The 20,625-nt window shown below is 43.2% G+C and overlaps 1 protein-coding gene across 3 annotated transcripts in view; it reads right to left on the reverse strand.

The window, feature by feature from the left end:
• prkdc (protein kinase, DNA-activated, catalytic subunit) overlaps positions 1–20,625 on the reverse strand; it is a 303,035-nt gene that overhangs the window by 91,925 nt on the left and 190,485 nt on the right. For all 3 annotated transcript variants that reach the window (XR_010019774.1, XM_063063262.1, XM_063063255.1), the window contains exons 59-61: positions 15,871–16,080; positions 3,620–3,732; positions 1,135–1,266 (exon numbers count right to left, since the gene is read on the reverse strand). Coding sequence is in view for 2 of the 3 variants with exons in the window: in XM_063063262.1 (XP_062919332.1) it covers positions 1,135–1,266; positions 3,620–3,732; positions 15,871–16,080 (455 nt within the window). In the remaining variant the exon portion in view is untranslated. The remainder of the gene's footprint in view (positions 1–1,134; positions 1,267–3,619; positions 3,733–15,870; positions 16,081–20,625) is intronic.

Consider the following 20,625-nt stretch of genomic DNA (forward strand, 5'->3'; position numbering starts at 1 on the left):
TTGTTTTTATGGCATTCCTGTGTAGCTTTGGCATTATGCTTGGGGTCATTGTCTTGCTGGAAAACAAATCTCCCAAGTCGCAGCTCTCTTGCGGACTGCATCAGGTTTTCCTCCAGGATTTCCCTGTATTTTGCTGCATTCACTTTACCTCTACCTTCACAAGCCTTCCAGGGCCTGCTGCAGTGAATCATCCCCACAGCATGATGCAGCCACCACCGTGCTTCACAGTAGGGATGGTGCGTTTTTGATGATGTGCAGTGTTTGGCTTATGCCAAACATAGCTTTTAATCTGATGGCCAAAAACCTCAATTTTGGTTTTATCAGACCACAGAACCTTCTTCCAGCTGACTTCAGAGTCTCCCACATGCCTTCTTGCAAACTTTAGCTGAGATTTCATGTGAGTCTTTCTCAACAGTGGCTTTCTCTTTGCCACTCTCCAATGAAGCTGTGACTGGTGAAGCACCTGGGCAACAGTTGTTGTCTGCGCAGTCTCTCCCATCTCAGCCACTGAAACTTGTAACTCCTCCAGAGTTGTCATAGGTCTCTTGGTGCCCTCCCTCACTAGTCCCCTTCTTGCACAGTCACTCAGATTTTGAGGACGGTCTGTTCTAGGCAGATTTACAGGTGTGCCATAATCTTCCCGTTTTTTGATGATTGACTTAGCTATATTCCAAAGGATAATCATGGATCCATTTCTTGACTTGTGCTTTTCAATAACCTTTTTGCAGAGTTGCTTGGAGTGTTCTTTTGTCTTCATGGTGTAGTTTTTGCCAGGATACTGACTCACCAGCAGTTGGACCTTCCAGATACAGGGGCATTTTTTCTACAATCAATTGAAACACCTTGACTCTCCATTTGGAGATGTGGAGGTCATCTCCATTTAACTAATTATGTGACTTCTAGAACCAATTGGCTACACTAGTGATGATTTGGTGTGTCATATTAAAGGGGGTGAATACTTATGCAATCAATTATGCTGTGTCTTCAGGCTCCTGTACCTCCTCCCCGATGGTAGCAATGAGAAGGCGGCATGTCCTGGGTGATGGGTGTGATTTAATATACCAAAATCAAATCTATGTTTGTCTGTTTTTCAGGTTAATGGTTAAGGGTTAAAGGCTAAAGTTATTCACAGACCTGAGCTAGAGCCTGCAATGGAGCAATTAAACTGCTAAATTTGATCTGAATGTCGGGCAGATCTCCAACACGATAACATCTGTAAAGAGTGACTGCTGCGTCACGTTTCATCTCCCGGGCAGTTTTCATTTCCTGAAAAACATTGTGATTCTTAATGTAAATATCATACTCCTTGTCATAGATTAACTCACAATCTATTCTTATCCATTACAAAATATAGCATTGTAACTTTCTGCTAAGTTGCAATGACCAGTGGTGAACTTCCATTACCATAATCAGAAGCAGTTCTGAACCACGGTATGTCAGATAAAATCTACTCAACTCCTTGGTCCTGCAAAATCTTACTAAGCTGAAAGGGAAAGCGAAAAAGAGATTCAAACTGTTTAAGATAAAATATGCGCAATTAACATGAAAATAAACCAAATAAAAACTTCTACCTGCTTGTCGCTTACATCAACTATAAAATGTTTGCCATTTGCCAGCCTTTTGGAACTTCCCCTATACCTAGGGAAGTTTGGAAAACTAGTTTTTGGTTTCTATCGCACTTCACAGTAATCTGGGGGAGTTTTTGGACAGATTCCTGCAGGTTGTCATAACGGTGGGGGTGAGGGGAGTAGTGGGGATAAGCTCCCACTACTTATAAATTTTCCCAATGGTGTGCATCTCAAACAGCCTTTGACACGCTGTCCACGTTTGACCACTTCTGCTAACAGCAGAAGGGGCAAAGGAATGTATTGGCGCCTTAAAACCAGTTGCTTTGGGGAGATGAGGCTCATCAGCCATGGCTGGCAGCTCACCTTCAGAAAAATTCAGATTTCAAACTTCTACTGCCTTTTGGCTACACCCACTCACGGGGAAGGTTTGAGGAGTAAAACCTGAGGATAAATTCCGGAGTTAGAATCCCTAAGGCAGTCCTACGTTGAATTAACACTGACTGGCAACTCCTGTCACACCGCTGGTGCCAAACTGTGTTGGTCTCTGCCATTCCATTGGATTCCTCAGCTGCGTAGAGAAGGGGAGCCTACTGCATGAGCAACAACTCGTTCACCATGGTGTACTGCCCTGGCTTATGTAGACAGATAGGACGCAACATCCATCGTTGAGCCCAATCAATGGACGGTCTGGTATGGGACAGATGGACCTAGGTACATAGTTCACTGAAAGTGTCATCTCTGGGTCGTTAAGGTGTTCATCAAGCAGGGCATTGTAAATAGGAGATGGAAATTATGTTTCAGTTATATAAGAGATGAGTGTGTATACAACACTTGGAGAGTATTGTGCACTATTACAGGAAAGAGGTTATTAAAGTAGAAAGAGTATAGAAAAGATTCAAAGGGATGTTGCCCAAGTTACAAAGAAAGATTGCATAGATTAGGATTTTGTGAGTTGTTTTGGCCTGTTATCTAAGAAAGGATGAGCTGGCATTGGAGAGGGCCCAGCGTATACTTGACGGGCAGAATGACCTAATTCTGTATCTATCTTATGGTCTTATTCTTGGAGATTGAGGGGCAACTTGATAGAGGGATATAAAATCTTGAGGGGTATAAACAATTTGAAAGAACCCAGTCTTTTCCCAGGGAAGGGCTGCTGAAAGAAAGAGGGCAAAGGTTTAAGATTGGAGGTGAGAGATTGAAAGGGGCATCAGGACAGCTTTTTCATGCCAAAGGTGATGTGAGTTGGAATGGGAAGCCAGAAATAGTGGTTGAGACAGGCACATACAAATGCCATCTAGATAGGTTCATGGATAGCAGAGGTTTAAAGGTCAAATGTGAGCAGATGATACTAGCTCAATGGGCAACACAGTGAGCATGGACAAGTTGGGCCAAAGACCCCGTTTCTGTTGTGTATAACTGTCACTCTCATCTTGGATGCATCTCATCCAAAGCAGAGATTACTCTTTGAGAAAACCTGCATTTAGGTTTCCTGCATTGCTGCAAAAGAACAATGGTATTAACATGCAATCGAGATGTGAAGTATCAATGCAATCACACTGTTCTTGCACAACAAAAATAAGAACAAAGTCGAACAAGCTCTAGAAAATAGAAACTCTTCTGAAATATTCTCAAAGATGTACAGGATATTCATAACAGGACTTAAGAGAACCAGCCCATAAATAATTCAATCTGATTCTTTATAATTCAGGGCTGTAAAATATCATGTTAAAAAAAATAATTTCTGAAGACAAAACACAAGCTAAATTATAGTTATATATAAAGATCCATATTTCTACTTTCATCTTGGCTCATTCAGCTGGTGCAGACTTCCTGTGGAGGGGCAATTCAAAACAATGTGCTCTAACATTCTTTCTGTTCAAAGACAATTCACAAAAAAAAATTCTTGATTCAGTGTCTGAAATGTTGGCAGCATTGTGATAGACTGTGGTGACAGCAGTGAAGTAAATCCTTGTTTTGGAAACATGAGGTGTGGGTTAACTTCAAAAGATGTTTGTAATGGACAGTTCTCACAAAATCTGAAGCAAAATTACCTTTGCACGGTACTTTTCTTCAATGTTCCTTCTGGCAAAGATCAAAGTCTCTTTTTCACGATCTTTGAGGAATCGTCTTCTCAGGCGTAGGATGTCTGCCCTCTGATCAGTAACTATTAAAATGTGTAAAAACATGAGTTGATTGCAGATGACTTTGCTCACAAATAATATTGCTGTCCCTGAATCTGTAAGACTGCATTCTGTGTCTTTGCATTGTTCTTGTTTTCAGTAATAACATCTCAAAGCCCATCTACCCACTCACAGCCAGTTCAGCCTCCTCTAAGCTGTTTCACCATTCATTGAGATTATAACTGATCTGATCATACACCCACCTATACCCATTTCATGCAATGCCAACCAAAAAAAGCAGCTTAGCTAGAACATTAAATAGAATCGGTGTTCAGCACCATGGCTCAGAGGACGAAAGTCCCTGCTTTACTGAAGTTATTTTTTCACCCTCAACCACATCCTGGCCATTCTTAATCTCTGACTCTGACAGGCTGACGTCAGTGATCAGTGGCACATATCTGAAGTGGTATGTGTATTTCCTGGGGCTCAGAGAGCGTCACCCGAAAGACGGGGCTCGGCGCTGCCCCCCTCTCCGACTCTGGGATCGGACCAATCCGTCCCAACTAAAAGATGGCCACTCACTCTTACATGATATGAACTTTGTTGTTTTGTAGCATCAGTAAATTGGTTTATTATCATCATATGTATGGTCTCAAAAAAGCTACATCCATCATTCAGGACCCTCGTTGCTCTCTTCTCATTGCTACCATGGGGGGGGAGGTATACAACAATTGTGTGCACCTGAAGGCACACACTCAACAATTCAGGAATAGCTTCTTCACCTCTGCTGTCAGATTTCTGAATTGAATGGAATTGAATTGACTTTATTTCTTACATTCTTCACATACATGAGGAGTAAAAATCTTTGTTATATCTCCGTCTAAATGTGCAATGTGCAATTTACAGTAATTTGTAATAAATAGTATGTACAACAGGACAGTCAATATAGTATAGAAATACAATTGTATCAGCATGAATTAATCAGTCTGATGGCCTGGTGAAAGAAGCTGTCCCAGAGCCTGTTGGTCCTGGCTTTTATGCTGTGGTACAGTTTCCTGGATGGTAGCAGCTGGAACAGTTTGTGGTCGGGGTGACTCGGGTCCCCAATGATCCTTCAGCCCCTTTTTTTATGCACCTGTCTCTGTAAATGTCCTGAATAGTGGGAAGTTCTACAGATGCACTGGGGTGTCCGCACGACTCTCTGCAGAGTCCTGCGATTGAGGGAAGTACAGTTCCCGTACCAGGCAGTGATGCAGCCAGTCAGGATGCTCTCAGTTGTGCCCCTGTAGAAAGTCCTTAGGATGTGGGGGCTCGTACCAAACTTCTTCAACCGTCTGAGGTGAAAGAGGTGCTGCTGTGCTTTTTTCAACCACACAGTCAGTATGTACAGACCACATGAGATCCTCAGTGATGTGTAGGTTGAGGAACTTAAAGTTGTTCACCCTCTCAACCCCAGATCCACTGATGTCAATGGGGGTTAGCCTGTCTCCATTCCTCCTGTAGTCCACAACCAGCTCCTTTGTTTTTGCGACATTGAAGGAGTGGTTGTTTTCTTGGCACCACTGTGTCAGGGTGATGACTTCTTCTCTGTAGGCTGCGTCTATATTATTTGAGATAAGGCCAGTCAATGTAGTATCGACAGCAAATTTAATAGCAGATTGGAGATGTGGGTGGTGACACCGTCATGGGTATACAGAGAGTAAGGGAGGGGACTTAGGCCACAGCCCTGAGGGCCACCTGTGTTGAGGGTCAGAGGGGCAGAGGTGAGGGAGCCCACTCATTACCTGCCGGTAATCTGACAGGGAGTCCAGGACCCAGCTGCACAAGGCAGGGTGAAGGCCAAGGTCTCTGAGCTTCTTGTCGAGCCTGGAGGGAATTATGGTGTTGAATGCTGAACTGCAGTCCAAGAACAGCATTCTCACATAAGCATCCCTCTTCTCCAGATGTGTAAGGACGGTGTGTAGAGCTGTGGCCATTGCGTCAGTAGGCGAACAGAGTAAATGGAGGCTGGTTTCTGTGAGGGGTTGAGCTGTGTCCACAAATCCCTGCAGTTTCCTGTAGTCATGAGCAGAGCAGTTGCCATGTCTAGCTGTGAAGCTCCCGGGTAGGTGCATCGATAAAGTCGGCGAGGGTCAAAGGGGGCATGCCAAATTTCTTCAGCTACCTAAGGAAGCAGGGGCTCTGGTGAGCTTTTTTGTCATAGTTGATCCAGGATAGGCTATCAGTGGTAATGTTCACTCCTAGGAACTTGAAACTCTCAACCCCAGCACTGTGAATAGGAGTACGTGCACTGTCTCCCTTCCTGAAGTCAATGACCAGCTCTTTTTGTTTTGGAGGTACTGGCAGAAGGTTGCTGCCGTGACACTAAGTCACTCGTCTCTCTCCCTCTCTCTCCTTCCTGTACTTTTGAGATGTGGCCCACTACTGTGATTTCATCTACAAACTTGTCGATGGGGTTAGTGCAGAATATGGCCACACACAGCGTAACAGCATAAATGGCAGTGCTTCATTCCCAAATGAGCTCAATGCCTCTTATACAGGCCTTGAAAGGGAGAATAACAATAAGCCTATGCGAACCCCACAGCATCCAGTGACCATGTGACCTCTGTCTCAGACACTGATCTAACACAGCCAATACTAGATTATTGTTTATTAACTGCAGCTCCACCTCTAATACATTAATTCCAAGCAAACTTATCTGCAAGCTCTTAAACCTAGAACTCTACACCTTCTTTTGCAACTGGATCCTTGACTTTCTGACCAACAGACCACAATCAGTAAGGACAGGCAGCAACACCTCCATCATAAATATTCCCAACACTGGCATCCCTGAAGGATATGTCCTTAACCCTCTACTCTACTCCCTATGCACTCACAACTGTGTGGCCGTAGGTTGCATGTTTACTTCTTGTAGATTTCTGGATAGTGGGCCTTGAACATCACATGTCTAGCCTTCAGCAGACTGTGAATTTTCTGGTTCATCCAGGGCTTCTGGTTTGGGAAAACCTGGTATGCTCTCGAAGGCGCACACTCACCCACACAGATCTTGATGAAGCTGATAATGGCTGTGGCATACTCATTCAGCTCTGAAGGTGAATCCCTGAATATGGTCCCGTCCACTGATTCAAAGCAGTCCTATAAGTGCTCCACTAGCTCCTTGACCATACTTCTGTGGTCCTCACCAACGGTTCTGCAGTCTTTATGCTGGGAACAGTAGTACAACCAGGTGATCGGACTTGCCAAAGTTTGGGCACGGGATGGCACGGTAAGTCTTTTTGATGATGGTTTAACAGTGATCGAGTGTGTTGGCTCCTCTGGGTCCTCAGGTGGCATGTTAGTGGTAGTTTGTCAAAGACTTTTGCAAGCTGGCCTGGTGGAAGTCCTCCGTGACGATCAGGAAGGCAACAGGGCACATTGTTGTGTAACCATTGATCACAGTGCTCAGCTCCTCCAGTGCCAGACTGATGGTTGCCAAGTGGTGGAACGTTGTTAACAAAAACTGCTACTTTGGCTAAAGTTTATAAAAGTTGGAAGTATACAAAGCTGGTACAGGTCAGCAAAATTCCTTCCCCTTGACCATCATTCCTGCAGTTTTGAAGATGAATAATTTATTCACCTTTATGGATATTTTATGTACTTATTAATATATTTTACTGATTAACCATGGAACAGTAAATTGATCTTCCAGTTTTCCTAGCTGTGTCTTTATGTATTATATTGATTCATCTGTTTTTCAGTCTAAAAAAACATGAAATTTGTGTCAGTTTTGTTCATTTACTTGAACTCTCTGTTGCAAACTAATTACACGATTACGTCTAACAAACTAAATTCTTAAGCCTGCTTCTGATGTATTACCTCTTTCTAGTTCCATCCATTTCCCACCATTGCGATTATCCCACTGTGTCTCCCATGTACATTACTTTAAAAAGGCTTGGGTATGCAGCAAATTGTTCTTGGTCATGGTTACTATCTGGGACAAGCAGTGACATGAGTCAATGAGTTGGAGCTTTAACTTGTGAAAGAAAATGAAGGGCAAAGGAACCAGAATCAGGTTTAATAACACCAGCATATGTCGTAAAATTAGTTCACTTAGCAGCAGCAGTACAATGCAATAGATGATAATAGAGAGAAAAAGAAAACTCAATTACAGTAAGTGTGTGTATATATATATATATATATATATATATATACACACACACACACGCCCCTCTATATAGTTAAATTAAATTAGTCCAAAGAAAATAGGAAATAATAAAAAAGTGAGGTGTTAATGGCTTCAATGTCCATTCAGAAATCAGATGGCAGGTGGGAAGAAGCTGATCCTGAGTGATTGAATGTGTGCCTTCAGGCTTCTGTACCTCCTTTCTGATGGTAGCAATGAGAAGAGGGCATGTACTTGTCGGTGGGGGGCTTAAGGATGGATGCCGCTTTTCTGAGTCACTGCTTGTTGAAGATGACCTGGATTCGACAGAAACCAGTGCCCATGATGGAGCTGGTTAACTTTACAAACCCCTGCACCTTACTTTGACCCTGTGCAGTAGTCCACCCACCCCCACCCCCCATACCAGATAGTGGTGCAGCCAGTTAGAATGCTCTCTACGATACATCTGAAGAAATTAGCGAGTGCTTTTGGTGATATATCAAGTCTTCTCAAATTCCTAGTGCAATACAGCCGCTGCTATCTTGCCTTCTCTGTAGCTGTATCAATATGTTGGGTCCAGGTTAGGTCGTCAGAGATAATGACAATCAGGAAATTGAAATCGCTCACTCTCTCTACTTCTGATCCCTCTATGTGGTGATCCCCTCTACCAGGTGAAACCTTGAATCTTAGGCAGCACTGCCTTGTTGGTAACTCATGGTAACTTTCATAATGGTGCCAGAGATTTAGCAAAATGGCTTCGATTGGTACAGGAGCCACAGATGTACAGACAATTGACAGAGGCCATGCAAGGTGCTGTGCCATTAAACAAAAAGGGTAAAATGGAGCTTCAAAATAAATGTGTGTAATAAATGTACACAGAAGCAAGGGAAGTATGGAAGGGAAATGCATAAAGGGAAGGGGACTTCTATTCAATGTTTCATGTGGGTGAGATACGTAATTATGTTACAGAAAGGCCCAGGGATATTACTATCATGCTGGAAAGTGACAAAAAAATTATTTTGTACCAATGTACGTGTGCAACAAAACCAAGAAGGTGAACCAAAAACTTAAGACTACAATTGTTGTGTCTCCAAAATCCATTAAAATACTTCAGACCATCAGACATTGGAGCAGAATTTGGCCCATCGAGTGTTTCGCCATTCCATCATGGCTAATGTATTATCCCCCTCAACTCCATTCTCCTGCTTTCATTCGGTAGCCTTTGATGCCCTGACTAATTAGGAACCTATCTACCTCTGCCTTGGGTTCTGAAAGAAGTAGCTGGAGAGATTGTGGAGGCATTAACAATCATCTTTCAAGAATCGATAGATTCTGGCATTGTACCAGATGACTGGAAAATTGCAAATGTTACTCGCTATTTAAGGAGGGTGGGAGGCAGCAGAAAGGAAACTATAGACCTGTTAGCCTGACATTGGTGGTTGGGAAGTTGTTGGAATTGATTGTTAGGGATAAGATTATGGAGTACCTGGAGGCACATGACAAGATAGGCCAAAGCTAGCATGGTTTCCTGAAAGGAAAATCCTGCTTGGCTAACCTACTGCAATTTTTTGAGGAAATTACAAGCAAGATAGACAAAGGAGATGGAGTACTTGGTGTACTTGGATTTTCAGAAGGCCTTTGACAAGGTGCCGCACATGAGGCTGCTTAGCAAGATTAAGAGCCCATGGAATTACAGGGGAGTTACTAGCATGGGTGGAGCATTGGCCAATCTGCCAAAAACAGACAGTGGGAATAAAGAGATCCTATTCTGGCTGGCTGCCAGTTACCAGTGGAGTTCCACAGGGGTCGGTGTTGGGACCGCTGCTTTTTACAATGTATGTCAAAGATTTGGACTATGGGAATAATAGATTTGTGGCTAAATTTGTCGATGATACAAAGGTAGGTGAAGGAGCGGGTAGTGTTAAGGAAACAGAGAGCCTGCAGAGAGACTTGGATAGTTTAGGGGAATGGGCAAAGAAGTGGCAAATGAAATACAACGTTAGAAAGTGTATGGTCATGCACTTTGGTGGAAGAAATAAATGGCCAGACTCTTATTTAGAAGGGAAGAGAATTCAAAATGCAGAGATGCAAAGGGATTTGAGAGCCCTTGTGCAGGATACCCTAAAGGTTAACCTCCAGGTTGAGTCAGTTGTGAAGGCGGCGAATGCAATGTTGGCATTCTTTTCGAAAAGGTATAGAATATAAGAGCAGGGATGTGATGTTGAGGCTCTATAAGGCACTCGTGAGACCACACTTGGAGTATTGTGTGCAGTTTTGGGTTCCTCATTTTAGAAAGGATATACTGACATTGGAGAGGATTCGGAGAAGATTCACGAGAATGATTCCAGGAATGAAAGGGTTACCAAATGAGGAATGCCTGGCAGCACTTGGGCTGTATTCCCTGGAGTTCAGGAGAATGAGGGGGGATCTCATAGCAACATTCTGAATGTTAAAAGGCCTGAACAGATTAGATATGGCAAAGTTATTTCCCGTGGTAGGGGAGTCTAGGACAAGAGGGCATGACCTCAGGATTGAAGGACGTCCATTTAGAACAGAGATGCAGAGAAATTATTTTAGCCAGAGGATGGTAAATCTGTGGAATTTGTTGCCACGAGTGACCGTGGAGGCCAAGTCATTGGGTGCATTTAAGGCAGAGATAGATAGGTTCTTGATTAGCCAGGGCATCAAAGGGTATGAGGAGAAGGCAGGGGAGTGGGGATGACTAGAAGAATTAGATCAGCTCATGATTGAATGGCAGAGCAGACTCAATGGGCCGAATGGCCTACTTCTGCTCCTATATCTTATGGTCTTAAATGTACTCAATGACTTGGCCTCCACATTTGCCTGTGTCAATGAATTCTAAATATTCACCTCCCTCTGGTTGAAGAAATTCATTCTTATCTCTGTTCTAAATAAATATCCCTCTATTCTGATACTGTGCCCTCTGGTCTTAAGACTCACCCACTGTAGGAAGCATCCTCACTACATCCACTCTATCCAGATATTTAACAATTTGATAGGTTTCAAAGAGACCCCCCCTCGTTCCTGGAATCATTCTTGTTAATCTCATCTGGACCCTCTCCAATGCCAGCACATCTCTTCTTAGGTAAGGGGCCCAAAACTGCTCACAATACTCCAAGTGCGGTGTGACCAATGCCTCATAAAGCTTCAGCATAAATCATTTCTCTTATATTCTAGTCCTCTTGAAATAAATGCCAACGTTGCATTTGCCTTCCTTACTACCAACTCAACCTGCAAGTTAAACTTCAGGGAACCCTGCACAAGGATTCTGAAGTCCCATTGTACCTCTGATTTTTTAATTTTCTCCCCATTTAGAAAATATTCAGTGCCTTTATTCCTTCTAACAAAGTGCATGACCAAACACTTCCCTACGCTGTATTCCATCTGCCACTTCTTTGTGCATTCTCCCAGTCTAAGTCCTTTGGCAGACATCCTGCTTCCTCAACACTACTCGTCCCTCCACCTATCTTTGTATCATCTGCAAATTTGGCCACAAACCATCAATTCTGTAATCCAAATCATTCACATACAGTGTGAAAAGAAAGAAATCCAACACCAACCCCTGCAAAATATCACTAGTTACTGTCAACCAATCAGAAAAGGTTCCCTTTATTCCCATTCTTTGCCTCCTGCCAGTCAGCCAACCTCCTATCCATGCTAGAATCTTTCCAGTAATACCCTGGGCTCTTATCTTGTGCCACACCTTGTCAAAGCCCTTGTGCAACAACATCCTTTGTCTATCCTGTTATTTCTTCAGAGGATTCCAGCAGATTTGTCAGGCAAGATTGCTCATTAAGGACACTATACAGATTTTCACCTATTTTATCGTGTGCTTCCAAGTACCCCGAAACCTCACCCTTAAAAATGGACTGCAACAGCTTTCCAACCACTGAAGTCAGGCTAACTGGACTAAAATTTCCTTCTGTCTCCCTCGCTTCTTGAAGAGTGGAGTGACATTTGCAATATTCTAGTCCTCCAAAATGATTCCAGAATCCAGTGATTCTTGGATGTTTTTAGTTGCCTGCTGTTGGTTTTAAAAACTTCCCAATCATCTAACTTCCCACTATTTTTTGCTATATTTTATGCCCTTTCCTTTGATTTTATACGGTGTCTTTGACTTATCTTGTCAGCCATGGCATTAGAATGCTTCTTCATCTTTGGGAGGTATTTATCCTGTGCCTTCCAAATTATTTCTAGAAATTCCCACCATTGTTGTTCTGCCGTCATCCTTGCCAATCGACTTTGGCTTTCTTCTCTCTCATGCCTCTACAATTCCCTTAGCTGTTGTTGTTGTCCTTTTCCAGGCCTTGTGGCACATCGGGCAGCAACATTGCCATATCTTGAGCATTTTTGTCTGTTTTTTTACAAAGCTGAGCTGCTAGCTTGACACTCCACCCAGTACGGATGGAAACTGAGCAGGGAACTGGGCAGATTAGAACCGGGGACCACTCAGCCTGAAGTCCGGTGCAGATGCCGCTAAACCACTGGCCAGCTTAATAATTCCTTTTACTCCACTGTAATACTGATACATCTGACTTTATCTTCTCCCTCTGAAACTTCAGGGTGAATTCTATCATATTATCATCATCGCTTCAAAAGGGCTCCTTTACCTTAAGCTCCCTTACGAAATATCGTTCTTTACATAACACCCAATCCAGACTTGATATTCCCCTAGTAGCCACAAGCTGCTCCAAAAAGCCATCTGATCAGCATTCTACAAATTTTATCTCTTGGGATCCAGCAACAACCTGATTTCCCAACCTGCCTGCATATTGAAATTCCCATGACTATCATAACATTATCTTTTTTAAAATGTTTTTTCTATCTCCCACTGTAATTTGTATCCCATATCCTGGCTACTATTTGGGGGCCTGTATAAAACTCCCATCAGGGTCTTTTTACCTTTGCAATTTCTTAACTCTACCCACAAGGATTCCAAGTCTTCTGATCCTATGCCACTTTTTTCTAAGGATTTGATTTCATTTTTACCAACAGAACCACCCCACACACCCTCTGCCTACCTGTCTGTCCTTTCGATACAAGGTGTATTCTTGGATGTTAAGCTCCCAGCTGTGCTCTTGCAGCCACGAATTTGCGATGCCCACAACAATGTACCTGCCAATGTCCAATTGTGCTACAGGATCTTCTACATTATTCTATATACTGTGTGCATTCAAATATAACACCTTCAGACCTGTATTCATTACCCTTTTTGATTTTGTCCCCATATTACCTTCAACTCATCCCACTGACTGCAATTTTGCCCTATCACCTGCCTGTCCTTCCTCACAATCTCACTGTACACTGTATCTACTTGTATACCAACTGCCACATCCTCAGGCCGATCATTCTGGCTCCCATCCCCCTGCCAAATTAGTTTAAATCCTCCCCAACAGCTCCAGCAAACCTGCCCACAAGTCTTTAAGAAGGAGGAAGGCAAAAGAAAGGAAATTATAGGCCAGTTAGCTTAACCTCAATGGTTGGGAAAGTGTTGGAGCTTATTATGAAGGATAAGGTTTCGAGATAAAATAAGTCAAAGTCAACATGGCTTCTGTAAAGGGAAATCTTGCCTGAAAAATCCGTTACAGTTCTTCGAGGATGTATCAAGTAAGGTGAACAAAGGAGAAGCAGTGGATGTCATTTACTTGGATTTTCAGAAGGCCACACATGAAGCTGCTTAACAAGATAAAATCCTATGGCATTACAGGAAAAAGATACTGCCATGGATAGCAAAATGGCTGACAGGCAGAAGGCAGCAAATAGGAATAAAAGGGGCCTTTTCTGGTTGGCTGCCGTTCACTAGTGGTGTTCCTCAGGGGTCAATATTGGGACTGCTGCTTTTCACATTACTTGTCAATAATTTAGATAATAGAATTGATGGCTCTCTAGCAAAGTTTGGAGCTGATACAAAGATAGGAGGCGGGGTACATAGTGCTGAGGAAGCAATGCAATTGCAGCACAACTAAGACAAATTGGAAGAATGGGCAGAAAAGTGGCAGATGGAATACAGTGTTGGGAAATGTATGACAATGCACTCTGGTAAAAGGAACAATATTGCAGACTGTTATCTAAATGGGGAGAAGGTTCAAACATCAGAGGTACAGAGAGACTTAGGAGTCCTCGTGCAAGACTCCTGGAATGTTAATTTACTGGTTGAGTATGTGGTAAAGAAGGCAAATACAATGTTGGCACTTATTACAAAGGAAATAGATTATAAAAGCAAGGAGATAATGCTGAGGCTTTAGAAGACACCAGTCAGACCACACCTGGAGTACTGTCAACAGTTTTGGGCCCCATATCTCAGAAAGGATGTGTTGTCATTGGAGGGAGTCCAGAGGAGGTTCACGAGGCTGATTCCAGGAATGAAGGGCTTAACATATAAGGAGAGTTTGGCAGCTTCGGCCCTGTACTTACTGGAATTTAGAAGAATGTGGGGGGATCTCATCGAAACCTACTGAATATTGAAAGGATAGGGTGGATGTGGAGAGGATTTTTCCTATGGTGGAGGTATCCAGAACTAGAGGGCACAGCCTCAAAATTGAGGGGCGACCCTTTAGAACAGAGGAAAGGAGGAATTGTTTTAGCCAGAAAGTAGTAAATCTCTGGAATGCCTCTGCCAGAGACTGCGGTGGAGGCCAAGTCTGTGTGATTCCTGATTGGTCAGGGCATCAAAGGATATGGTGAGAAGGCATGTGTATGGGGTTGAGTGGGACCCCGGATCAGCCGTGATGGAATGGCGGAAGAGACTCGATGGGTTGAATGGCATAATTCTGCTCCTACGTCTTATGGTCTTATGATATTAGTCCCCTTGGGTTCAAATGTAACCTGTCCTTTTTGTACAGGTCATACCTTCCGCAGAAGAGACCCCAGTGATCCAGAAATCTGAAACCCTACCCCCTGAAAAATTCCTCAGCCACACATTCATCTGGTAAATCATCCTATTCTTACCCTCAGCAGCGCGTGACACACACAAGAAGCAATCCAAAGATTCCTCCCCTGCAGGCCCTGCTTTTCAGCTTTCTACCTAACTCCCTATATTCTCTCTTCAGGGTCTCCTCCCATTTCCTACCTATGCCATTGGTACCAATATGTACCACAACTTCTGGCTGTTCACCCTCCCCCTTGGAAATGCTGTGGACCTGATTCGAATCCCTGACCATGACAACTGGGAGGCAAAATACCATCCCAGTGTCTTTGTCACGTCCACAGAATCCCTTAACTATGGAATCCCCTATCACTCCTGCACTTCTCTTCTCTCCTCTTCCCTTCTGAGCCAGACTGAGTGGCAAAGACCGACTCGCTGCAGCTTCTTTCTGGTTGGTTGGTCGTATCCAAAGCAGTACACTTATTATTGAGGGGAATGGCCACAGGGATACTCTGCACTGGCTGCCTATTCCCTTTCCCTCTCCTGACAGTCACCCAGGTACCTGCATTCTGAAACTTGGGGGTGACTACCTCGCCGTAGAGCCATCGATCACCCCCTCATTCTCCCATGTGAGCCACAGGTCATTGAGCTGCAGCTCCAGCTTCTTAACACGGACCAGAGTAGGGGGAGAGGTTGGACAAGCTAGGATTTCATTCCTTGGAACATCGGAGATGGAGTGGTGACCTTGCAGAGATATATATGATTTTCAAGAGTATAGACAGGGTGAACACACATCGTCTTTTTCCCAGGAAAGGGGAACTACAAACTGGAAGGTAGAGGTTTTAGGCGAGAGATGAAAGATTTAAAATGGACCTGAGGGACAACTTTATCTTACAGAGCGTGGTGTGTACAGGGGATGCCAAACAAAATGGTCGGGGCAAGTATAATAATAACACGTAAAAGACATTTGGATAAGCACTTGGACAGGAGGAGTTCAGAAGGACATAGGCCAAACACGGACAAATGGCACGAGCCCAGTGGGCACCACGTTGAGCTGTGCTGGGCAAGTTGGACTAAAGGATCTGCTTCCATGTTGGATTACTCTCTGAATGGTCATTCAATATTTAACACAGTTGGATGTTATCAATATGTTACCTTTTGTTTTATCGCTGACCTCATCACCAGGAAGACCCAGTCTTTTTTTGCCAAAGTCTTGACCAACTGGCTTCAGAGCTGCTTTCAGTGGCCTCTCACTCCACTTAGAATACACAAATAATGAGGAAGACAGTGAGTCAGAGGATGGAAGGGAGTATTCTGCAAATGTGTCCAAACTGCTCCCTGTTAACCAATTAAAAGTCCGTGCACCTAGGAAAAAATATTTAAAAAATGAATTAGAAGATAATAGTCATGCTTTATATTTGTAACATCTTTTACTGAAAAACTAATTTAGGTGTCTGAAAAGAAATTAATAGTTTCTAGTAATTCAAAATTTCAAATTACAACAGATGTTAGTGTCCATTGTGATTTGAATCAGAATCAGGTTTATCATCACCAACATGGGTTGTGAAATTTGTTAACTTAGCAGCAGTAGTTCAATGCAATACAGAGTATAGAAGAAAAAAATAACTAATAAATAAATCAATTACCGCATATGTATATGGAATAGATTAAAAATCATGCAAAAAGCAGAAATAATATAGATTAAAAAAGTGAGCTCATGTTCAAGGATTCAATGTCCATTTAGGAATTGGATGGCATAGGGGAAGAACTTGTTCCTGAATCGCTCTGCAAGGCCTTCAGGCTTCTGTACCTCCTACCTGATGGTAACAGTGAGAAAAGGGCATGCCCTGGGTGCTGGACGTCCTTAATAATGGACGCTGCCTTTCTGAGACACCACTCCCTTAAGATGTCCTGGGTACACAACAAATTAGCGACGAGGATCATGAACCTGCATCGTATCGGAACGCTGTGTTTTAATTGATAACGGCACTCAGAAGAGGCAGAGTGAGGCCACGAGCCTGAAAAGAAGTGGGAGTTCAGCCGGAGTTGGGAATGTCAGGAGACCGAAAGACACAGACGGAACCGCGGCGCGCCCAGGCGAGACCACAGCCAGCGTTGAACCCCAGGGCTGAAGGTCTGCCTGCCTCAGAAGGAAAAAAAGGAGCAACACATGTATCTAGCCAGAGTACACTCGCGACGCTGGCAAAAAAAAGGTAACGCGAGTCAAACAAGTAAACAAGGAACCGGGGCTAAATTTACATAACAAGGATAAAGTAACATAACAAGGATGGCGTTAATTGGAACCATTACAGCATTTGATAGTGGCATTGAAGACTGGGCAACTTATATTGAAAGAATAGAGTTATATTGTGATGCTAATGATGTTAATGCAGAAAAGAAAGCCAGCGTCTTAAGGTACGTCCACACTACGCCAGATAATTTTAAAAACGAAGCTTTTCCTCTTCGTTTTGACCCTCCATCCACACTAAAGCGGTGTTTTCATCCCCCGAAAACGGAGATTTTCAGAAACTGTCTCCAGAGTGAATAAATCTGAAAATGCCTAATATCCGCTGTAGTGTGTACGGGGTAACCGGAGAGATTTAAAAACACTGTCATGACAACACCACAACAACAATGCTTTTTCTGCTTCTGCTTGGTACTGCGCATGTACTGCTGTACGGCTGTTATAACGCGCAGTCGGTGTGAACGGCGTGAGAGTTAAATTATAAAGTAAGCTTTTTTGACTATTTAAAAACGCTGTCATGACGTGCTGGAACAGATGGCCGCAGCGCGGCATTTCGTTGGTTTCTTGAACACAACCCCCCACATAACCTAACAATTTCAGAACAGACGGCAACGAGACTGAAGCCAGAAGAGTCAGAAATGTACTCACCAAATACTTTGACCCATAGCTTACTGAATAAATAAGTATACTCACTTTGCCCTGTTTTCTGTCCTTGCTTGTATGAAGGTAGTTTACCTATTTATGCAAGTACTTCTCTGACAATAGATGTGTAACAGCCTAATGTAACCATGTATGGAAATACAAGATAACACTGATGCAGACATGTTTTATACATTTAACAAGGTGCTTTATTAACGCAACAGAGTTAGTCAGTTTTTCAATGTTCGTCATCAGCCGGGTCATACTGTCCGTGAACTCCCTGTCGGTTGCCTCCATACGCTCCAGTATTTGTTTTTTTTAGTTTTAAGCCCTCCTGTGCGAGAGCCAAGAGCAATTCCTTTGAAGTTTTTCTACTCTGTAACTGGACAAACGCGCACTAAGTATACCGTTTCCTCTTCGCTTGTTTTCTGTGTGTCCTGTGCGTGCCCAGTAGAGGAGATTCACCCAAATATCCGTGTTAGTGTGGACAGAGATATTTTGAAAAAAGCATAGTGTGTACGCCTGTCGTTTTTACTCGAAACTGGCATTTTCAAAATTATCTGGCGTAGTGTGGATGTAGCATTAGTGTAATGGGCGCGAAAACATACGGCCTACTACGGAGCTTGTTAACCCCTGAAAAGCCAGCTGACAAAACTTTCAAGCAAATAATAGACACTCTCTAACAGCATTTAAACACCAAGCTGCTGGTCATTGCTGAAAGATTTAAATTCCATAAACGGAATCAGAGCAAAAATAAAAGCATTTCTGAATATTGTGCTGAGTTGTGCAAATTATCAGAACATTGTCAATTTGGAGCTAGTCTATCAGACGCATTGAAGGATAGGTTGGTGTGTGGCATGCACTGTGAAACCACACAGAAGAAGCTCCTGTGTGAAAAAGACCTTACATTCGAGAAAGCGCTAAACATCTCAATATCATTAGAAACAGCCGCATGAGGTGCTTCAGAGATACAACAAAAATCTCTGGAATATGCTACTAATAAAATGTCACTGCGCACAAAATGAAAGAAATAAATGTTACCGTTGTGGGAACAGGTCACACGACCCTGATGGTTGTTGGTTTAAAGATAAAGAATGCCGAAACTGTGGCAAACAAGGCCACAATGGCAGTATGCAAAGCTAGTCAACAGCAGGAAAAGGGCAAAATACAGAGAAACAAAAAACTCCAGGAAGGAAAATATAACAATGTACACAAAATGAAAGAAAGCAATTCTGATGAAAATGACTCAGACAAAAGTGAATTGTCTTGTCTGCCACATCACAACGTGAAAGACATATGATCGAAGAGTAATATGGATCACTCCACAAGTGGCAGGCATGAGACTGATAATGAAGTTGGACATAGGCTCAGCCTTAACAGTGATCTCTGTACGCGACTGCAAACAACTGTTTTCACACATACCTCTGAAACGAACTAAACTACTGCTGAAGACTTACACAGGACAGAAAGTGCATCCCAAAGGCAAAATTAAAGTGACAGTGACCCACGGAGGTTAAACATAGCAGCTGAACCTCTATGTACTGAAAAATGGAGGACGATCGTTGCTGGGACATGAATGGCTCAGAAAATCCAGTTGGATTGGCACACCATCAAGGCACCAGATGTGTCAGCAAAGGAGGGCAGCAAGGCTACATCTAAGAGACTGTCGCAAATACTTGCTGACTCTGAGGAAGTGTTCATGAAAGGAATAGGAACACTTTGGGGCATGAAAGCAAAGACTGAGTTTGAGGAAAATGCTTATCCAAAATTTCACAAAGCCAAGCTAGTGCCATATGCAATCTGTCCTACAGTAGAGGCAGAGCTGAAAAATCTGGAGCAGACTGGGGTCCTGTCAAATTGTATTGGAGTGAATGGGCCACGCTTATTGTTCCAGTGATGAAGAAAACCTCCAGCACAAAACCAGGAAAACCAAGCAAGGTGCGCATATGTGGTGACTTTAAAGTGATTGTTAACCCAGTTTTCTGCACAGTACAGTATCCTCTACCCCGTATTGAGGACATTTTTGCTTCCCTGTCAGGAGGGGAACATTTCACAAAAATTGATTTGACCCAGGCTTAACTTCAAATGGAAATTAAGGAAGCATCCAAGAAATACCTGACAATAGATGCACACAAAGGACTTTACCAGTACTACAGGTTGGTGTTTGGGATAGCATCAGCTCTTGCAATCTGGCAAAGGACAATGCGTCAGGTCCTGCAGGGGATTCCAGGGACTCAGTGTTACCTGGATGACATCATCGTCACCGGCAAGGATGACGACGAACATCTTTCTAACCTAAAACAAGTGCTCACCAGGTTACGAGAATATGGGTTCAGAGTTAATCAACAGAAATGTGAGTTTTTCAAAAAGGAAATTTCATACTGTGGGCATGTGATCAACAAGGATGGCTTACACATGTCTCAAGACAAGATAGAAGTGGTGCTTTGAGGCACCACTACCTGAAAATGTGTCTCAGCTGAGAGCATATCTTGATCTAGTGAACTACTACCACAAGTTCTTGCCTAACCTATCCACAGTCGTACACCTACTAAATGTACTATTACAGGCAGGAACACAATGGAAGTGGACTGAGAACTGTGAGAACTTCAGATGGGGTGCTCGCGCACTTTGACCCCTCCTTATCTATCCGATTAGCTTGTGATGCTTTGCTCCATGGGATAGGAGCTGTGTTATCGCACAAGTTTCCTGATGGCTCCGAAAGACCAATAGCCTTTGCCTCAAGAACACTAACTTCAGCTGAACGCAATTACGCATAGATTGACAGAGAGGCCCTAAGCCTCGTGTGGGGAGTTAAGAAATTCAGTCACTGCCTGTATGGCCAAAAGCTTGCTCTGTTGGCTTGTGTCAAATCTTCAATTCCAGAAAAGGTATTCCAGTGATGACAGTACAAAGGCTACAGCAATGGTACCTGTTTCTTGGGAGGTCACAGGTACGACATTGAACACAACGGGACCAAGCAACATGGCAACGCAGATGGTTTTTCACATTTACCACTGCTGACTTCA

This window comes from Mobula hypostoma, chromosome 1 (assembly GCF_963921235.1).
Source record: "Mobula hypostoma chromosome 1, sMobHyp1.1, whole genome shotgun sequence".
NCBI lineage: Eukaryota > Metazoa > Chordata > Chondrichthyes > Myliobatiformes > Myliobatidae > Mobula > Mobula hypostoma.